This window comes from Manis javanica, chromosome 2 (genome assembly GCF_040802235.1).
Source record: "Manis javanica isolate MJ-LG chromosome 2, MJ_LKY, whole genome shotgun sequence".
In the NCBI taxonomy this organism is placed as follows: Eukaryota; Metazoa; Chordata; class Mammalia; order Pholidota; family Manidae; genus Manis; species Manis javanica.
Window position 1 is genome coordinate 3,947,139 of NC_133157.1, and position 21,827 is coordinate 3,968,965.

General features: G+C 51.1%; 1 protein-coding gene across 2 annotated transcripts in view; it reads right to left on the bottom strand.

Annotated features, from left to right (window-relative positions):
• The window catches only part of CFAP77 (cilia and flagella associated protein 77), a 125,198-nt gene that overhangs the window by 22,778 nt on the left and 80,593 nt on the right, over nucleotides 1-21,827 (bottom strand). Inside the window, exons 4-5 of one of the 2 annotated variants that reach the window (XM_073218084.1) lie at nucleotides 4,936-5,041; nucleotides 2,286-2,387 (exon numbers count right to left, since the gene is read on the bottom strand). The exons of the other annotated variant lie outside the window; for it this stretch is intronic. Of the exons in view, the coding sequence (XP_073074185.1) occupies nucleotides 2,286-2,387; nucleotides 4,936-5,041 (208 nt within the window). The remainder of the gene's footprint in view (nucleotides 1-2,285; nucleotides 2,388-4,935; nucleotides 5,042-21,827) is intronic. 2 annotated transcript variants of the gene reach the window in all.

Sequence of the window (21,827 nt, forward strand, 5' to 3'; positions counted from 1 at the left end):
AGGTGGGTGAGGGATTTCAGCAGGTTTGTGAAGGGCTTTTGAATTCTCAGTCATTCTGGGTAGTCCTGCTCATCCATTCACTCATTCATCTACTCCTTGTCCATTTCTTCCACAACCGTTACTTACTGGGTGCCAGGCCCTGCTCTGGGCTCTGGGGATGCGGTGGGGACACGGCAGGCATGGTCCTAGTGGGTGGGTGTCCATTTTACTGGGGAAGATGGACGTTGAACAGCTAATCACCCGATTAGTTAATTAATTGCAATGTGGAAGAACACTGTGAAGGAAAAAAGGGAGACCTTTGCAGGTGGAGAGGAGCGAGCTGTGCTGGCACAGGACTGGAGGGAGGGAGATTGCAGGCCCCTCAGCCCTGGATTGAACCCAGGGCCCCACCTTACAGGGCGAGCTCCGTCACTGCTCTGTCTCAGTCTCCATGCCGTGGAACAGGGACAGCAGAGCTAAGCTAAGGTGCGTCCAGCACTTGATACACACATGAGGCTCAATGAATGCTTTTTGTCGGTAGTATTTCCCAACAGAATCCTGTGAACATCCCCGGAAGAGACACAAACACCCATATGTCCCAGGGTTGCGTCGTTATCCCCGTCTCACTAGTTCTGTGTCATGATGGGTGGTGCATTTCAGCGAGGGTCCTACAGGCAAAGGAACCTGGGTCCCGGCCCAGCCACCCAGGTGGGGAAAGGACACTTGTTTGGAAGATGACATGAGATAATACGCATAGGTGACGGACACTGAGTAAAAGGCCGGCATTGCAGGCCGGCTACGTGTGCACGCCAGTGTTTTACGGCAACACTCGAAAGCCTAGAGGAGACCCGCGGACGGCCGAGTCAGATCCCCTCCTCTGACAGTGGAAACAGTTGTTCATTCTGCTCTGTGCTCTACTGAGGGGCAGGCGTGTGGGGCTACCTGCCTGCGGTGCAGGTGCTCTGGACGCAGGAGAATCGGGGTGACCTGGGGGCTGGGGGCTCACCATGCTCTGCCGGGGGACACCACCCGAGCCCTTCTTTGTCTGTTGCCTGGGCAGCAGGCAGCGCTATAAAGAATCTGCCTGGCAGGTTCTAAATCAGAGACGAGGGGCCGGGAGCCGCCACTGCGGCAGAGTCGTGGCTCCGCCCCGCCCCTCAGCCTCCCAGGAAATCAGGGAGAAAAGGAAGGAGGAAAGGCCACAGGAGGACCCGGGAGGAGGCTGTGGTTGGAACTGCCGGGCGCGAGAGGAGGAAGGGGAGAAGGAACCCAGCGGAAGGCCGGAGACTGGGAGAGGCAGTGGCCGGGGCCGGGCGGGCGGTGGGCGGACGGTTGCTGACAGGCGCTGACGGAGGCCACGGGGCAGGACGCGAGAGGCCGCATCCGGGCGGCGGGCAGGCTTCTCCGCCCAGCGCGGCTTGTTCCATTGCATTAGGCTCAAGAAGGCACCCGCCCCTTCATTGTCTAAATTGCAGTTTAACTCAGCACAGCCACCAGGCTGGGGCTGGCCGGGAACGGTGCTTGGCCCGGCTGTCTTCCCAGGACCAGGCGTGTCCCTGTGGCCCTGAGGCAGCCTCGCTGGGTCCCAGCTGGGCATGAACAGCTCCCTGCCATCCCGAGGCCACTGTCCCTGAATCTCCCAGGTCACCTCGTCTGTCCAATGCCCTCAGCTCTTTCGTTTTTCTTCCTCTCCTGCTAAATGGGGATGGAGATGATGCCATCTGGGTACTACAGGAGCTGTGTGGCCTAATAAGCACCAGTTCAGTTCTGAGGCCAGAGCAAGGCAGGTGCCAGGTGCCTCTGAGTGTGTGTCAAGCCCTTATATGGGCCCGCGTCAGACCTTTGTGCCCTTCTCCCCAGGACACCATCTGCAGGAGCTTTAGCGCTGGTGGCATGGTCTGGTTGTACCCTTAAGTCCCCAGCACAGAAGGTGGTGCACGGATGACCCTCAGTGGAGGGGGTTTAGCCCAGATGGTGTCTGCCCTGACGCACAGGCTCCACAGTCAGCTGGCCCGATGCCACCCAAGGCTGCCACTTAACAGCACTTGCGTCCTGCCTGTGAAGCAGGACTGAGGGTGGCAGCCTGCCACGGCTAAGTGTGGAGACTCAACAGATAATGTAAGTGGAGCTCAGTGCCTGGCACTCAGGAACTGCTCAAAATTAGTTATGCCATTGCTGTTATTGCTATTGTTACACTATCAATGGCTAGGAGCTCACAAAATTCCACTGTCTTGAGGACAGGTGAAGAGAGGGCAGAGTGAGGGGCACCCGCCACTGCAGGAAGGGGTGGTTGAGGCAAGACTGACCTTCTGGAAATGAGGCATGTGCCAGAGGGCATCCAGCTTCACGGGGGGCTTGTACCTCCTCAGCTGACTGCTCCGAGTCTCATAAAGCTTTCCGAGCATCACCTGCATGCCAGAGAAATGCAAAAGGCAATATGGCGACCTGGCTACCTGGAGAAGCCTGAGCTACGATTCAGGGATGCGGGGGCTGGGGCATGGCTGCACACCCATTGGTCACATGCCTCCTGGATCCGGCCCTTCTCCAGGCCTGATACCATGGCACCTGGGACCACGGGGTGCTGTGAGCACATTGTTCTGGTTTCTGGTTTGGTCCTAGAACGTGGGGTTCTGGCATGCAGCCACCTGAGGGCAGGTACAGGGTCCCAGGAATCCTTGCGATTTCTTCCACAGTTCACACAGCCCTGCAGTTAGTAGGGACTCTACAGTGCTTGAAGAATGCATGATTTGGAGGACTGATGCCGTCTCTCAGGAGCAGGTCCCCTCTGTGGTCTGCTTGTGGAAGAAGAAGGAGAACTCCTTTGGGAGGAAGGATTCAGGGGCTGAGTTAGGAGCCCACAAAGTCTCTGTAGAAGGGATTTCAGAGGCACAGAGGAAGTCCTGATCCTCTTTAACTACTCTGTGCCCGCACTTGGGGTCCTGCCGCACACGGTCTATCACGGTCTGAATCATGTCCCCTCCACATTCACATGTTGAAGTCCTATCCCCCAATGTGATTGTATCTGGAGATGGGCCGTTAAGGAAATGACTAATGTTCAGGGAGGTCCTAAGGAGTGTGTCCTAACACAATGGGCTGATGTCCTTGTAAGAAGAGAAAGAGACCCCAGAGATGCACACAGAGAAAGGTCGTGTGAAGACACTCAGAGAATGTCACCTGCAAGCCAAGGAGAGAGGCCTCAGGAGAAACCAGCCCCGCCAGTACCTTGATCTTGGACTTCCAGCCTCCAGAATGGTGAGAAAATGGATTTCTGTTGTCTAAGCTGCCCAGCCTGTAGTGCTTTGTCGTGGCCACCCAAGCAGACTAACGCAGGGTCCAGGGCCCCCAATCCCATGGTAGGTGGGGAGGGGCCCTGGACCCTGTGTTTTCCTTGGGTGCCCCTGAGATTTCCACTCACAGTCAAACCTTAGCCCGAGGCCAATATCCTTCTCAAAAATCATACAGATTCCTGGGGGTGTTTCCAGGTAACAGGGGACTCTTGTTTATATGGAGCTCCTCAATGGAGCAAGTCGGAGCCCCAGACCTGGAGATGAGCTGGGCGATGTACTGGCACCCAGGTGACCCGAGAGGATGTGCCACTGTGGCAGGGGGCATGAGGGAGGGGCACAGGACAGGGAGCACAAAGGTCCTGGGGGGCCCGATTCATGTGCTCACATCCTCCTATGTTTTTGTAGAACTTGTAAGAGTAATATACTCTGTGTGCTTTTTCTTGAGCCTGAATCTGCCAGGCCCTCATTTCGTCTATGCTTGAAGGCAGTCTTCTCCTGAAAGCAGGGCCTGGAGGACTTTCAGCATCTCCCACCATAAAACCCCTGCCATGATAGAGGCGCGCAGACACCGTCCACAAAGGCAATCCCTGAGGACTTGTGCTTCCCTGTTTAGCACTGTTGCTGAACCCCAAGTTTTCCCCCAAATCAGCAGGAATCGGACCTCACAGTCAAGAGGAGCCTGGGCTCTGGGGCTGGACACACTTGAGTCCAGGACTAGCTTGGACACCTTTGACCAGTCACTTAAATCTCTCTGAGCCTCAGTTTCCCCGTGTGAAAATGAAACAAACTGGGATAATCTGCTGAGACCCAACCTCATGAGAGAATGCATAGCTGGTGCATGCTCAGCGCGGTGCCTGCATGGAGCGCGGGACGGGGGCCACCCTGGCTATGGACGCAGCGACAACCAGAGGCGCTGGCACTGTGCTTCTGATGAAGTCTGCGTGGCACTGCTAGCACGGTAAGCCGTTCGGATTTTACAGTGACTGGTCTGGACCTACAGTGACCCCTGTGTTCAGACCTTGTTCTCTTCTCAGCTCCAGTGTCCTCGCCTGCACCACCTCTGAGCCTCCCTGTCCAGGCCTGGGGAGCAGGGACCTGCCTCATGGGTTTTTGTCCTGTGCAAATGAGATGATGCATGTGATGTATGTGAAGTGTTCAGCATGGGGCCTATTCATTCGTTTGAGACAAAACGTACTGGTAAAGTTGGAAAGATGCATTCTTCACGGCCCCTCCTGGATGTGGCCTCCTCAGTGACTTTACCTTGTCAGACTTTCCTTTGTAGACAGGACAGGGCACGTTTCTGTCTAGGCCGGGTCAAGTGAGTTTAAAATCTGCTTTCTGGATGTGTGAAGTCGTGAAGAGTTTGGGTGGAAGGAGTCCCCTGGCAGGAGTCAGGAGACCGGGTTCTATCCTGCCTCAGAAAAATGGAGCCGACTTACCAGGGACCCACGTCAGAATCTTCCAATCTTGGGGGCTCCGTAGGGGTTGAACCTGATCACAGCCAAGACCCCTTCAGCACAATGACGCGAGACTTGGCCCCACCCCCAGCCCAGGGGCAAGTGCACAGGAAGCCATTCTCCAGGCTTTGCCCCACCGACACTCTCCGTCCCCCCACTGGCACTCTCCGTCCCATCCACAGGGGCCACTCTAGCCTGAAGGGTGCATTTACCTTGTGCTTTTTCTCCAGTTTAATGGCTTTCTGGGTGGCCTTTTGTTCCTGCACCCAGAGCTGCTGGTACCGGTGCTGCAGCAGATCAGAGAAAGGGGTGGAAGGCCTGCAGGGAAGAAGCCCAGACATGCCTGAGGTCATGGAAGGGCTGAGGCCTCTCTCTGAGGGGGGCACCTCCTGTCTGTCTGGGCTGCAGGACAAACCGCTCCCCCCAAGGCTGTGAGAGGCTCTCTCTGGCCTCCCAGAGCAGGGAAAGAAATAGGCGCCTTGACAAGTCATTCAACAAATGTTTCTTACTGCACACCAACCAAGCGCTGGGCCTGAGATGGTGGCAGACTCTCCCCGTGACCGTATTTTAGAGAAGCCCCTCGGAGACCTCTTTTCTACTAGGCCTTGTCCTTGGGCTCGATCCTGGGCCCCAGAAGCCAGTCTTAGCAAAGAATCTGAGAAGTCAGTGCCGCCACCCCCCGCCCTTGATATCTGATCCCATTGGCCTGATTTTACCAAGAACCCTGTTAAGTCAGTTTGGCAAGAATCCCTTTACCCCTTATCTTCTTGGCGATTTTCAATCCACTGACCCCTGCCCTCTGCTCCTTGACTATAAAGCTCCCTCATGTTGTATTCAGAATCAAGCCAGTTCTGTAATGAAGGTTCTTTTCCCTTTTGTAATAGCACAGAGGGAGATCTGTCTTTATCACCTCTGGTGTCTGGCTCTGGTTCTCTTTGACAAGGGTCTCCAGCTGCGGAGAACTGTACCCCGGGCAGAGCATTTTGCAGGCCCCACCCCTACACGTTGTAAAGAGGGTACTTTTCTCATCCCCATCCAGAGCAGGGGGGATGGCTGCAAGACAGACCTGCTCAGGGTGACCACACAGGTGCCAGAGGCAAGATCTGTACAGAAGAACAGAGCTGGTGAACGCAGGAGGAATGACGGGATCGAGGGGAAGGAATCGCTGTTTTACCGCTCCTAGTGAAATCCCGGACTTAGGCGATCATCGTCAATAGCTGCTAATGTGATTAGGCGGAAGGCTGATGGGGAATGTTACGGTGTATGGGTCAGGCTACAGGAGCTGAACCAAATGATCATTTTTTTAATTGTAGTAAAATATCATAACATAAAACCCAAATGGTTAATCTTACCATCGCTGAAAGTAACAAACAAATATTGTGTGGGAAGTGATATCAGAGGAGGCGTGCAGTACCATCGATCAAATAATTTTGATGGGGGGAAAAAAAGCCACAGTGAGCCTGGAGGTAATCAAACCTGTAGACAAGCTCTGCCAAACAGAAATACCATGCAAGCCCACTGTATAACTAAAATTTCTCTAGTAGCTTTGTTAAAAAGAGTAAAAAGAAAAACGTGGAATTAATCCTAGTAATACACTTTATTAACCTAATAGATCCAAAATCTTAGCATGTCAACATGTAATCCATTTAAAATATTAATGGATTATCTCAAAGATTCAGTTTTTAAATTCAAATTTATATTGGTTAAAAGTGAACAAAATGGAAAATTCAGTCCCTCAGCCACACTAGCCATATTCCAAGCGCTCAGTAGCCCCCCTGACTGGTGCTGCCCCCCTGGACGCACAGCTCTCAGCCTGCATACTACGCTTCACGGAGATGAAGGGGATAGAGGAGCATGCCAGACACCACCACGAGGATGCCATCCGCCCGGTCTGGAGTGTGGGACATTCTTCAGGACAGATGACTCACTCACTTCAGCAAACAAGGGGCCTTGAAGGAAAGGGGAGGATGAGGAAGTGATAGAGACTAAAAGTGACTTAAGAAACACAGCACCAAATGCAATATGTTCAGATCCTGATTCAAACAAATTAACAGTGGAAAGGTAATTTTTTTAGGCAACTGGGGAAAAGTGAACACTAAGCTGAGTTTTAGAAACCGCTGAGGAAACGTTGCAGTTGTGTTGTGCGCGATGACATTGTGGTTGTTCAAGTCTTTCTCTGCTAGAGATGCATACGAAGGCTTTGTGGGTAGAATAATATGTTTGGAATTTACTTCAAAAAAGAACTCCAGCAAAAAATGTAATACAGTACAATAAAAAGATGCAACAAGAATAGTAGAACATATTGATAATGGTTGAGCTTGTGAAGGTTGATCCTGGGAGTGGATTACTATTTGCTATACTTTTGTGCATGTTCGAAATTTTTCATAAGAAGAGGTGAAAAGCGAAAAAGAAAAAAACAGTGGATAAAGCTCCTTGTTTTCTCCACTCGTTTCTTTCTGATCTTCCTTTTGATCGTGAACAATTTAGTCACTCAAGTCTGAGCTGATTTTTTACCACTCATGTCTAAGCTGGTTATTTCCCCATCCCTGGGCCATATGTCGTCAGATTTCATGGTGCAGAAAAATCGCCTGGGCCTACGCCTCAGAGGTTCTGCTTCAGGAAGTGGGAGTAGGGCCCAAGAAATCACATTATTCGCAACTATAGGAAGTAGTTCTGATCAGGCTCTAGTGGGTTGAATGGTGACCCTCACAATGATATGTTTCCATCCTAATCTCCAGAATCCGTGAATGTGACTTTATTTGGAAAAAGGACTTTTGCCGATATAATCAAGTTAAGGATCTCGAGATGCTACTAATAATCACGTAAATGCTTTTTAAGGTAGGCCCTCAACCCAATGACAAGTGTCCTTCTAAGAGGTACACAGAAGAAAGACACAGGGAGAAGGGGAGGAGAAGTGAGCTCAGAGGCAGAGACTAGAGTGATGTGGCCGCAAGCCAAAGAATGCTGGGGCCACCCGAGGCGGGACGAAGCAGGGAAAGAGGCTCCACTAAAGCCTCCAGAGGGCGCGCAACCCAGCCGACACCTTGACTTCAAGCTTCTGGCCTCCAGAATTTGTCTTAAGACTTTGAAATTGTTGCCAACACCTAAAAGTTGGGAAAGTTTGCATAAAGAACCAACTTTCAGATTTTCTTGAAAATGTTCTGACCACATGGGCCTGCATTCCTATGTAACAACAATTGGCTGGACCTGAGTTGTCTGGTGCCATTTGGCCCCAGACCTCTCCCTTCCCTATTGCCCTTTTACCAGACTACCTCTACTACCTGCTGGGCCCTTCCATGTTTTGAACATTGTGGAGCCAGAGTCAAATGGAAAGCTGGACCAGACCCCAGATCTGCACTTCCCACTCTCCTACCCCACCTGTGCCCCTGGTACAGTCTGCTTGCACTACATGTGCACCTCTTTGGGACTGTGCTGGGCCAAGACTCTGTTTGACTGGAGGTTCAGTGGCTTTGAAATGCCACTTGAGCTCAGAAGTCTCTTTACAGAGCAACCTGCAGTGCATCTACCAACAGTGGCTCTTTGTTTTCCAATTCCTTTACTCCTGTGGCGATTTTTATTACTTAATTATTACACACCCCATGCTTCTGAGCAGCCTAATTTATAGCTAGGCTTTCTAATGACACTAGATGTGTCATCTCGCAGGATTTACCCCAAGAGGCCATTCACAACAGAAAAGTGACCTTCCCAGCAGCCCCTGCTGCATATATCACCAAGAACCCACCCCTGCAGCCCCCTGCAGCCTGGGCTGGCTGGCTCTGGGTCCTGCTGCTGCTAGGCCAGAGGTTCTTACTACCTGGAGAGGCAGGAAGGGGCTCAGGCGGGGAGGGCAGTGGACACACCCTGAGTCACAGGGGCCCAGCCCCAGCTGAAGGAGAGCCAGCAGGCTTTGCCCATTTCTGCTGTGGCTCATTCACTTGGATAAAAAGGTGGAGAGGTTGTCTGACACCGGGAAGGCTCAGGACATCAATCAGGTCACACCACCCTTTCTTTAAGCTGACATTTCTTAGACGAAGCTTGGGCGGTTTCCCAGCCCTCCAAGCCTTTGCCCTCCACCTGGAATCCTCTTTCTCCTGTTCGGCACGCGTTCAGCTTCTCCTCCCCCTCCAGGGCTCCGCTGTCAGGCCACTTTCTCAGAGGGCTGGTCCCCACCAGCCCACCTGCAGACGGCCCCCACGCAGAAGCACCGCCCTCATTCCTTTGCTGGGTCACCACCAGCCTCAGCCACGGAACACCCGCACCTGGGCCTCAGGAGCCGTCCACTCCAGGCGAGCTGGCTCACTGCCGCTCTGTGATTATCTGTCATTGGAAAACAGGGCACGGGAGGAGTTGGAGAGAGAAAGATGAAGTAAACTTCTAGGAGATATACTTTCTCATAATTCAGGGTGTTATAAAAATAAAGCTGTATATGAGTTATAATAGGTTAGAGTGAACGGATGGAAACTGAAATTCAGTGGAAGAATAGTCTTTTCAACAAACGGTGCTGAAACAATTGGACAGCGTAAGCCAAAAAACCCCAAAATTTAAAAAAAACACAACTCTCAACCTAAGTCTTACACCCTATCCAGAATGAACTCAAACATACATTTAAATGTGAAACTATAAAGCTTTTTAGAAAAAAATCATAAGAGAAAATCTTTGGGACCTAGAGGTAGACAAGGTGAAGAGTTTACACTTGACACCAAAAGCATAATCCAGAAGAGGAAAAAAAGAATAAATCAGATTTCCTTAAAATTCAGAACTTTTGTCCCGTGAAAGGATCCTCTTAAGAAGACGAAAAGACAGACCGCAGACTGGGAGAAAGTATTTGCAAACCATACACCCGGCAAAGGACCTCTAGATAGAAGGGGTAAAGAACTGTCAAAACTCAACAGTAAAAAGCAAACAGAACCAATCCAATTAGCAAATGGGCCAAAGACATCAAGAGATGTTTCATGGAAGAGGATATATGGATGGCAGGTAAGCATGTGAAAACAACCAGCATCCTTAGCCACCAGAGAAATACAGATTAGCTCATGATGACGTAGGCACTTCACACCTTTAGCAGAGCCGGAGTGGGAAGTGGTGGCGACATCAAATGTTGGCAAGGATGCAGGGAAACTAAAGGTCTCGTGCGTTGCTGGTGGGAATGTAAAGGGGTAGAGCCACTCTGGAAAATACTTGGAGTTTCCTAAAAAACTAAACATACCCTTGCCATGTGGCCCAGCAATTGCACTCCTGGGGCATTTATTCCAGAGAAATGGGAACTTTTGGATCTCAAAGCCTTTATGCTGAGTGAAAAAGGCCAATGTCAAAAGGTTACTTACCATATGATTCCATGCATGGGACACTGTGGAATTTGCCCGGGGTTAGGGAATGATGGGGAGGGGAGCCACCCAGGAGTCACATGAGGGAGATCTCAGAGGTGATAGAACAGTTCTGTATCTGCCTGTGTTTACTCACATCTGTTCATGTGAGAAAATCACAAAGAAATCAATTCTGTGCATTGGACCAATGTCAGTTTTTAGTTCTAATATTGCACAGTGGTTAGGTATGATTTTATCACTGGGGTAAATGTGGGTAAAGCATATACAGGATCTCTGTACTATTTTTTACAATTTCTTGCTAAGCTATAATTATTTCAAAGTAAAATATTTTTACTTTATTTTTATTTTTTTATTTTGATATCATTAATGTACAATTATGTGAACATTATGGTTACTAGACTCCCCCCATTATCAAGTCCCCCCCACATACCCCATTACAGTCACCGTCCATCAGTGTTATAAGATGCTATAGAATCATTACTTGTCTTCTCTGTATATTCTGCCTTCCCCGTGTCCCCCCACTGCCACTACATTATGTGTGCTAATCATAATACCCCTTTTTCCCCTTATCCCCTTCTCCCCTTATCCCTTCCCACCCATCCTCCTCAGTCCCTTTCCCTTTGGTAACTGTCAGTCCATTCTTGGGTTCTGTGAGTCTGCTGCTGTTTTGTTCCTTCAATTTTTTCTTTGTTCTTATACTCCACAGATGAGTGAAATCATTTGATACTTGTCTTTCTCTGCCTGACTTATTTCACTGAGCACAATACCCTCCAACTCCATTCATGTCGTTGCAAATGGTAGGACTTGTTTTTTTCTTATGGCTGAATAATATTCCATTGTGTATATGTACCACATCTTCTTTATGCATTCATCTACTGATGGACACTTAGGTTGCTTCCATTTCTTGGCTATTGTAAATAGTGCTACCATAAACATGGGGGTCCATATGTGTTTTTCAACTGGGCTGCTGTGTTCTTAGGGTAAATTCCTAGGAGTGGAATTCCTGGGTCAAATGGTATTTCTATTTTTAGTTTTTTGAGGAACCTCCATACTGCTTTCCACAATGGTTGAACTAGTTTACATTCCCACCAGCAGTGTAGGAGGGTTCCCCGTTCTCCACAACCTCGCCAGCATTTGTTGTTGTTTGTCTTTTGGATGTTGGCCATCCTAACTGGTGTGAGGTGTTATCTCATTGTGGTTTTAATTTGTATTTCTCTGATGATTAGCAATGCGGAGCAAGCATCTTTTCGTGTCCTTGTTGGCCATCTGAATTTCTTCTTTGGAGAAGTGTCTGTTCAGCTCCTCTGCTCATTTTTTAATTGGCTTATTTGCTTTTTGTTTGTTGAGCTGTGTGAGCTCTTTATATAATTTGGATGTCAACACCTTATCGGATATGTCATTTATGAATATCAAAGTAAAATATTTTTAAAAATGTAATCAAGCATGCTAGAGGGAAGACTGGAATAGCTTTCTACTTTATGGAAAAGTAGTATAAAATTACTGTCATACAAAGAGATAATCCAAGAGTAAGGAACCCAAAAGCATAGGAGAAAAATGAACAGAGGGCAATTAATTTTTTAATGTTTTATTTTTCTGGATTTTGTGGTTTGTGGCATTTGTCAGCTTATTTCAGTCTGTAATTTGTTCTGGTTTATTTTTGCATTCCAGTTAAGTTTTTGGTTTTGTGCCTAAATTTGTATAGGTGATTCTGACTTTTTGTTCTCAAAAAATGTTCCCAAGCTGAGCTGCAGGTGACACAAAAGTGGGAGCTGCCCCCGAGCTCAGGTAAGATGTTTTTCTTAATAGTAAGAGAATATTATGTATATGTTTATGCTAATAAATTTGAAAATCAAAACAAAATGGATAATTTATCTAGGAAAATACAGAAGGTCAAAGTTAACTGACGCATGTGTAGAAAACGTTAACAGAGCTGTGGTACCGTGCTGGGGACACGTGAGCTCTCACAGCTTTGCTACAGACAGAGTTCCAGGGCTCTCCAGAGTGTTTTATAAAAAAAAGCTTCCCAAATCGTTTTATGATCCAAACTGAGACAAAGAGAGTATATACACTGTTGGTCAGTCTCACTTAGAAGAGCAAATGAAAGATTGCTAAATGAAATAGTACTGTATCCGATCGGGCAAGGTATTAGTAAGGAAGGCCTTACTGCAGTGTCCTCACCACCCCCACCGACGGGAGGCAGGCTGCAGAGAGCGGCCCACTTCCCACCGAGTCTCCCCGGGGGGAGGAAAGAAACTGCCCAGTGAAGCTGGACCTTTGGTTACTACACCAGACAGGACATGCCAGGAGGTGGGGGAAGAGGTGCAGGTGCCCAGGGCATCAGCTCAGTGTGAGTGGATGGAGACAGACCAGAAGGGGGCCCACCAGTGAAGCGCGGGGGCTGGGGACAGACATGGGCGGGGTGGGCCAACGGGGCCCGGCCCCTCCCCATCAACTTACTGGTTTTATGTCACTCTTGTAACAAATAAAGAAGGGGAAAAAAACCCTCCAAGTCTGAGAATGACTCTGCCACACAGCCAGTAATGGAGGTGACAGGTCCAGGTCCCCAGAGTCGGTGTCAGGATGCAAGCCCTCCCTGCCCCCCAGCCCCACGGTGCACAGCCTATGAACATAGGGCCAGGACTGTCCGAGTATTTGTTTTTCACCCTTTTCTCCACAAGCAGCCCAGGGGGCCTCGGCGGGGGAACCCCCAGGGAGTTCTAGCATCTTCCCACATACTTGACCCTTTGAGGATGCATCTATATGAGCCATTTTTCTTGTTTTCTTCTGCATCTATTTTTTGCTGCTACCTTAGACAATGTTCAACTTTTTTTTAAGTAAATGTAGTTCTTTATAATAAAAAAAGGCACTTTTCCACCACAAAATGAATGATTTTTGCCACAGGCTGCAAGTCCCTATGGCCACAGTTCTAGCCGTCCTGTCTGCAGCTCTCTTTGGTGGAGCTGGAGGAGTTCGCTCAGAAGGTCTTAATTATTTACCCTCACTAAACGCGGTGGGAAGGTGGGAGTGGGGAAACCGAGGCCCAGAGAGGCCAGGGGCTGGCCCAGGGTCACACAGCACAGTCTAACAGCAAAGCCTGACTCCCACCCCTTGGGCTACCTCATCCGCAGCCAGCAGGGTAAGAACCGGTTTCCGCACAGGCTGAAGGGAACTTGCCTGTGAGCCAGTGCCAGACAGAGGCCAACCCATGGGCCTGGCCCTGCTCACGTAGGCCCCCAGACCTCGGTGGGCACCATCTGCTGGCACAACCCTGCACCAGCCCCAGTCCCGGGCCCTGCCCGCCCATCCGCACAGGAGCTCGGCTCTCTAGCGATGCCGTCTGAGCCTGTCTTCCCTAACACCCCCAGGTTTCTCGTTACCCTTGGGCTGTGAGGTGCACTTTTCAAAGGCCCCGCACCGTCTCCCAAACCCCATCCCTCTCCTGCTGCCTCCCAGACTGGCATAGCCCAGGGCACCCCACTTCTCCCAGAGCCCCCGGTGCCAGCGTCCTCCGGGGCTGCTCCTCACTGTCCCCGGCTCGCTCCATCCCACTGGGTCTCAGCTTAAATGAAACAACCCGCCTCCCCCCGAGGTCACTCCGGAGACTTCCCTTAACTCTGCGGGACTTGGAGCCCCTGCAATTGCACCTGGGAAGATCTTTCTGACATTTGTACAGGGAGATTGGTTCTTCCGTGTCTGCGTTTCCCACAAGGCTCCATGCTTCAGGCAGCAGGGGTGGAGGCTGGATCGCTCCCTCCACACCTCCCTGCCCAGACAGTCTGTGCTTTGTCAATAGATCTGTGTGGCTGCAGATCCAATCCCGCTCCTTTTAAGGAAACTTTTCCTGGGGGTGGCTGGCCCCCTCCACTGCAATGCCCTAGATGGGCTGTCTCTGGAAGAAATGAGCCTCTCCTTGGAGCCTACAGACGGGTGGGCGGGGGCGGGGGTGTGGCCCTGGTACCCTGCACAGTGTGCAGACATGGAGGGCGAGCTGAGGCCTCTTGGGCCCTACCTCTCCACCCCGGGGGCTGTTACTAGAGCCAGCATGTCAGGGCAGATCCTGGGCCCAGAAAGGGCAATGGCACACCGCCCCCCCACCCAGGTACAGAGGGTCGTGTCAGGGCAGGGGACACGGGGCAGTGGCCCCACCCTGAGGTGAGGGGATTCATGAAGCCAAGGAGGAGGCTGGACAAGGTGTCCCCCCAGAGCCTGTCTCATGATGGGTCTTTAAAACTTTGTTGGAAAGTGATCTGGGCTCATGGAAGTCTGTGCTTCCGTGTAATCCCGCAAGGGTCCCCAGAGCGTCAGGGCTGGGGACATGGGGCTGAGGCTTGCTTGGAGGCCTGCAGAGCCTCGAGAGAGATGCTCTGCCTGTGCCTGGAGGTCTGGGGAGGGTCTCCTGGGCCAGGGCAGCAGAAGGCCTCTGATCCAGGTCCACACCAGAGTTTGGGAGCTTGGTCAGGGCGGAGACCCCCCTGGAGGTGGGTGCAGGGACTGACTGCAAAAGGGCCTGGGGACTCTGGGGTGATGGAGATGCACTGTTACCTTCCCTGGATGCCCAGGTACACACACTTGTCAAAGTTCATCAAATTGTACGTGAGCCATTTCAATGTCTGTACATTACACCTCAATTAAGTTGTTTTGAAAGAAAAACTAAGAAGACAGATTGAGGAGAAAATAGCTGACCCAAGGGTTGTAACAGGAAGGTCTTTGTGAAGGTACTAGGGAGCCGAGCAAGAGGAGAAAGGGGGGGCGTGATGACAGCCACACTCAGAGCTGCTGCCATGTGGTGGAGTGAATCAGGCCGGACCAGAGAAAGGGTACGGGGTTTGAGGACCCCAGGCCTCCCCGGGGAGGGAAGACACAGCAGAAGGGACGCTCGGCTTGTGAATGAGATGGCCTCTGTGTTCACGTACTACTTGTGCCTCCATCCATCTGACCCCCGCAGCAGCATTCAGGGCCCCCTGTAATGGGCCGGGCTCTCTGAGATGTGGGGACGTGCTCTCTGCATGCTGGGGTCACAGGGCATGTAGCGGAAGTAGCGATCACCCTCGCAGCCCACACTGCCTGCCTGCCGCCTGGGCCCTCGCACAAATCTATAGAGACAGACACTAATACCCCCATTTCACAGATGAGAAACCTGAGGCCCCAGGAGTTCGCTGGCTTGCCCAAGAGCACACAACCAGCAAGCAACAGCTGCATTTGTGTCAGAAGGTTCTGGGGGCATCCACCTTGCAGCCCACCCCCCAGCAGGGCTATGTGTGAGTTTGGACGGCCATCAGAGCTCAGAGGAGAGAAGGGCTAATTCAGCCAAGGCATCGTGGGACAAGGACAGTGGCTGGGAGGGGAAGGAAGTGAGGTGACTGCAGACGGAGGGAGCAGTGTGAACAAAGATAGGGATCGCATCATGGCTCCGTGCCTCCCAGCCGCACATTGGCCTGACGGGCACTGGAGGACAGTGGTTCCAAAGCATTTCCTGTTTTAATGAGCACCTACTACACCGAGTCCACTGTTGAGCATTTCCGTTGCAGTTTCCCTGACTCCTCATCACTCTGAAAGTAAGGATGAACATTCCAGCTTTCAGATGGGGAAACTGAGGCTCAGATAAATCAAGCAACTTGCCTGAGATTTGCTCACAGACACAGATCACCCGGGGAGGCAGATCCAGATCCTTGCTCCTCACGGTTAGGCTGTGAGCTCCGCGACCCCAAAGCAGGCCTGCGCCGTCCAACCATCCCTGTCCCGGTGCCCTTGCTGCCAGTCCTGCTCCATGCCCAGACGGTAGAGTTAAGTTGTGTTTTTCTGCACTTCGCTTCTCTGGACTTTGTTAGCTTCCTCTCCACAAAGAAGTCTGATTCGCCCTGGCCCCCTGGTGGCCTGTCCCCGGGCCCCAGGGCCTCAGGCACACTGAGGTTTTCCTTGCTGCCCTCTTCTCTGTTTGTGAGCACCGCGTTAGTGACAAATTATTTGTTGATAACCTGGCAGGAACCTCTTGGAAAAGTTCCTCACCATCCTGATGTCCCCACTAACAGCAAAACCATGTCAAAACTAAGTCTAATAGAGCGGAAAATGGGGAATGAAATGAAATGAAATCAGCTCCTACTCAGGGCAGACCTGCAAGAAACTTCAAATTAGTTCCATCAAATCCATCTTCACTGCTTCGCGATTGATACCCCAGACCAGGGGTTGATCTCCGATGAAGGCACCAGGGACGAGCAAGGGAAATGGAAATGATCATTTGCAAACATTAGGCTGACACTTTGTGCGTGTGGGGGCTGAGGGCTGACAGCTCTGATTTGCTGGTGCGGCTGCTCTCTGCCAAAGAGCGCTCTGTGGATTAGAGGGGGCCTTTCATGCCAGCCCATCTTCATCTTCGCTGCTCATTAAAACTTCGTGGAGCTGGAGAACTTGGCGGAAGAGAGGAAGCTGTAGGAGCCTTCTGAGGGACTTTAGGTACACATTTGTTGAAAGGTGTTTGAGAAGGGAGCCTTGGGTCTGACAAACCGGATTTTAGTACGGCTCTCCATTCACAGTGGGCTGAAATAATTGGTCATCAGTGACTACTAATTCGGTTTAGTAGCCAGAGGCAATTTTTTTCTTCCTGGAAAATCAATGACAGCACGGAGGTCTGTTCAACGTGATTCCACTCAAAACTGGTCCTTATTTGGCGCTTGGTGGTTCTTCCAGTGGAGACAGCTATTTTGTTAAAATAAAATTAAAATCCATCTCTAATATGCCAGTGGTCGGCTGTTCCCCAGGCAGGAGAGGCGCTGGCGCCCACACACCCTCAGGGGCTGCAGCAGTGGACAGTGGCCTCCGGGCTGGGCCGCATCTCCCCAGCTGAGCATGCAGTTCGGAGCTCAAGGTGGATGGCGAGTGGTCTGGTTTTGGAGGAAAAAGGCCGGAGGGCTGAGCTTCTCTCAGGTTCTAAATCAAAACTGAACCCACAAGGGACACCCAGCCATGGTGCCATCTAAGGAGACCCAGCTCTTCCATCAGCTGGGGGTGCCCCAGCACGGGTGGGGCTCCGAAGGGCCCATCCTCGCACGGCCTGAGCAGTGCCGTTCAGGCCTGGGGGCCTCCCTTCTTGCCACTGGGGCTTCCTAAATGGGCTCATCTATCTGACCGTGACGTGACCCCTGTGACCATTTACCAAGTACTTCACTTGTGCCTGAAGTCGTACCACTGTTTTTCTAGTAAAGTGATTCTAACATTGCCCACATGGTGCCAAAGCCACAGTTCAATGATTTTTTTTTTGGGGGGGGCTTTTTTAGTCAATATTTTTATTGAGATCATTGGAGATTCATATACAGGTGTAAGAATAAAACAAAGATGCCCTGCATCCCTTATCCAGCTTCCCCCAATGGTGACATCTTACAAAACTCTTAAAGAACAAAGTCACCAGGATATTGACATTGAGACAACCCACCTCCTCTTGTACAGACCTCCGCAGATCGCTGGTACTCATCTGTGTGGGTATGTATTTCTGTGCAGTCTCATCACATGTGCTCCTGTACCCAGCACGTGGTCAAGACACAACAGTCCCATTCCTACAAGGATCCGCCTGTTGCCTGTCGTAACCATGCCCACCTCCCTCCCACACTGCACCCATGTGCCAGCGACTCTTCATTTCATCTTTACAAGAACCCTACTAGACAGGAACTGTTACTATGTCCCCCCACTTATTGATAAAGAACTGTTGATACTGAAGTACTGATAAGGAGTTCAATGAGATGAAACACTTCCCTGGGATCTATATCCACCACCATTGCACCAGTGTGGTTGCACATGGCAGACAGACTCTAGGCCACACCTGGCCTGTAGGCATGCTTAGTTTGTTCTACAGCACGTAAAAACTCTTACTATCAATATATATTTTTTAATCAGAAGAATTCACATAAAAATCCAAATACCTGGCCTTCTTTAATGAGGTGTTAGATGATCTGGTAACACTGAGCCCACATTCCCCTTGTGTCAGTAACCGGCTGGAGCTGCTACCCTTAGGCCAGGCATGTGCTTGAATTTGACACAGTCCCCACCACTCCCTATTGCCTTACATGGGGCTGGCTTTGCCCTTTGACCTGCCAGGTCCCTGCAGGCAAGTGGAATTGTAGCCCCAGCTCTATGTCTCAAATAACAAAAATACTTGTTTGTCTCTTTCTTCCTAAGAGCTCAAAGAACTCTTTACTGATGAATTTACACCATTTTTTTTCTGTCATAGGAGGAGGTAGTATTAATCCCACTTACAAGTGGAGAAATGGAGTTCCACGGAGTTTGTTAAGGGATGCACTCAAAGTCCCTCAGTGTGGGGGCAGGGGAGAGCTACACTGGGTCTGGAGTCTCAGGTTTCAAGGCCAGTTTTCTATCCTCTGCCTCATCTCCGCTCCCTCCAGAAAGGAGGTGCTGGGAGGGACAGGGGAAGAGAGGAACCCCTTAAGAGAGGAAGCCGGTGATAAAGCTTGTGGGGAAAACCGGGGCCAACTTGTCTGCTGGCCCAGGTGGCATGGGGCCTGGGCCCTCAGACACTGCTAGGGAGCCATGAAAATGTTTTAATCTATTCTAAAATCAGAAGAAAGACATAAAAATAACCCAGGCTGGAGCATATTTATATTTATACCAGCACAGCCATAAAGTACTTTCAATTATTATTACTTTTTTATGGAGGGAGAGGCTCACAACAGCAAGCGTGCCCAGGGCCTGCCAACGTCCCTGGCAGCCAGCTGTGCTTGGCCTTGTCCTGGACCAGGAGCTGCATGTGAACACGTCTTTCTTCCCTTCATCCTGCTGAGGCCAGAGATCCTCAGTCTTGAGGGTAAATAAGAGTCCCCCAGCGAGCTCATTGGAAGCAGAGGTACCTGGGCCCCACCATCGGACGTTCTGACTTGCCCGGCCTGGGCTGGGGCCCAGACATCTGCATTTTACCAAGGATGCAGCAATGCAGCATCCGCCCGCCCAGGTGATGCTGGCCTCCATGGTCCCTGGCACCTTCCCTGTGCAGAGGACCCTCCAACCTGGTGGCTGCCAGCACCTCTGTCCTGGGGTGGGCTGGCTGGTCAGCTCTGGTCCCCAAGGGACCACTGGAGTCCCCCTACCTCCCCCCTCAGTCCCACTGCCTTTTTCTTAATTGTCCCCCCTTGGCCCGAGGGCCCGTCTTTCCTAACTAGCCAGGAGGAAGGGGTGGTAATTGAGGTGCAGTCTCTCCCTGGCAGGACTCTTAGAGCTAATTAGAGAAGAGGGCCTCTGAGCTTGTGGTTATTTTTTAATTGTTTGTGGATCCAACATAAAAGCTAATGACAGAGAAGGGAGGCTTAGTTAGCAGCACACTCTTGACTTCTAAATTTGTCTACGGGGTCATTTGCAATTTGTTAACATTTTTCACAAGGGTGAATTCAATTAGCAGGTCCTCGCACAGGCACCCAGCGGTGGCGGCAGGATGGGCTGCAGAGCTGGCCAGGCTTTTGGGGAGTTTCTGCCAATCTTGAGTGCCTGCACCCCAAAACTGGGAGCTATCCCTCTGCACTCCAGTGCACCCCCCACCCCGACACAGCTGGCTGTGGCTTCAGCCCTTCTGGAGAGAAAGGAAAACGCCCAGGGAAGCCGAGTTGGCGTGACTAGAGTGAAATACTCCAGACCGCTCTGGAGCCTACCGTGCGGGGACAGCCTGGCACCTGGGGAAAGGTGAGTGGCAAGTGGGGCGTCCCTGCCCTGGGGGTCATGAGGGTGCTAGAGAGACCATGGGAACAGTCGGGGCATCTCGGAGAGGCTGTGCTTGTGGACGTGACCCTGAGGAATCTCACATACAGGTGTAAGGCATGCAGGGCACCTCGTTGTCACAGGAGAAATGAGAAGCCACCTGGTTGTCCAATGACAGAGACAGCTACATCCACGGTGGGTGATTCAGATGGGGAGCCAGCTAACATTTGCAAACATAGGGAGTGAAAAAAAATGAGTCACTGAGCACAGCAACGTATATGGTGTGAAACACAGTAAATAATATGCAATATATTTGGGCATCAAATGGTATAGCAAAAATGTGAAAACTTAGGTGGAAAGCATGTGTGTTCCAACCTCAGGATGGTCCTCAGGGAAGAAAGGGAAGGGCGTGGGGCTGGGGAGGGTGAGGAGGGGCTTCAGGCTGTATTTGTTGTATTTTATTTCTTTAATAATAATAATTATGGAGGATTGGAAACAAGTATGACCTTGGTAACATTTGTTAATCCTAGTGGTGGGATGGTGGAGGTAGGGAGTTTGGGAACTTTTCTGTTTTTGGACAGTTTCCTAATAAACACAGAAGAGAGGTTTGCCAGAAATGTTTACTCCTCAGGAAAGTGTATCTGTCACCTTTGGCTGATTAAAACTTTTGACTGATTACAAACCCTTTCATATTCTTCACAAAAACATAAGGGCAACGTACAAGACTCCAGGGGCAGTGTTGTAAAATAGCAATTTTAAAGGTAGTTTTCTCAAAACCCAATAATACTGAAAATGCAGGACTTTCTACCACTGTGGTAAGATGCTTTGACAATTACAGTGGGGTGGATGGTGGGTGGCCCTCAAAAACTTATGTCCTTGTCTAACCTACTAACTTGAGAATGTGACCTTAATTGGAAGAGGAGTCTTTTCACATGGAATTAATTACCTTAGGGTGAGAGCACCTGGATTATTCAGGGGAGCCCTAAATGCAATGCAGGTGTCTTTATCAGAGATGAAAGAGAAGACACGTGCAAAGGAGAGTCCACGCAAGCACCGAGCAGAGACTGGAGGGGCAGAGCCTCAAGGAGGGACACCTCGGCCAGCAGGAGCTGGGAGAGGCAGGGAGGCCCCTCCCTTAGAGCCTCTGGAGGGAGTACGGCCCTCTGACACCCTAATTTTGGACTTCTGGGCTCCACTTTATGAGAGAATAAACCTCTGCTGTTTTAAGCCCTGAATTCATGGCACTCTGTTGGAGAAGCCCCAGGACACGCTGACAAGTCCGTCCCGAGGAAGGGTTGGCCTTCTCATGCGTTTTTCGGCATTAGGATCACAAGCTAGCTATTCTTTCCCCTGCACTAATTCAACAAGCCTTTATTGAGCACCTACTGTATTCTAGGCCCTAGGGTGCAGCAGTGAGCAAAGCCAGGCATAACCCAAAGTCTCTGCGCCCTTGCCAACCCCTCCACTGCCCACCCGGAAGCAGTGGGGCTGCGCTGCGGCCTCATCCGTTTGCTACTTATTTCATTTTGTCCCGTTGCCTCTCTGCATTTCAAGCACCCGGCATGATGCCCAGCACAGGTGGGCGCTGAATGAACACACAGCATAGGACACAGGGAGCAAATGTGGCCTGTGAGATGAAACCCCAGCACGACTTTCTGGCCACGTGATGGTGGACAAGTGTCTCTGGGCCTCGGTTTCGCCGTCTGTACAGTGGAGACAAAACTGCGACCTACAGGGCCATTCTGAGGGCTTCATGAGAGGATGTGCTCCCCTGTGCCTGCGCCCCCGGAACTGAAGAGACAAGCTGCTCTCAGGCAAAACTAATGCTGGTTTCCGGCGTGAATGGCCACCCCCAGCTGGCCTCCAAGCGTGAAGGGACGGATGGGGTGGGACTCGCGCATTCTGCAAATGCCTTTGCCTGTGGGTCTTGCAGGGCAACAGACGTGGGGGTGATGGGTCATGCTTGAGGCCTGGCCTGTGTCACAGGGGCCACTGTGTCGCCAGAAAGGTAGAGCCAGCTGCACCCCAGCGGGCCCTTCCCCTGTGTCAAGACTGGGGGCTTCAGAGGCGAAGAAAGGCCCATGGCCAGC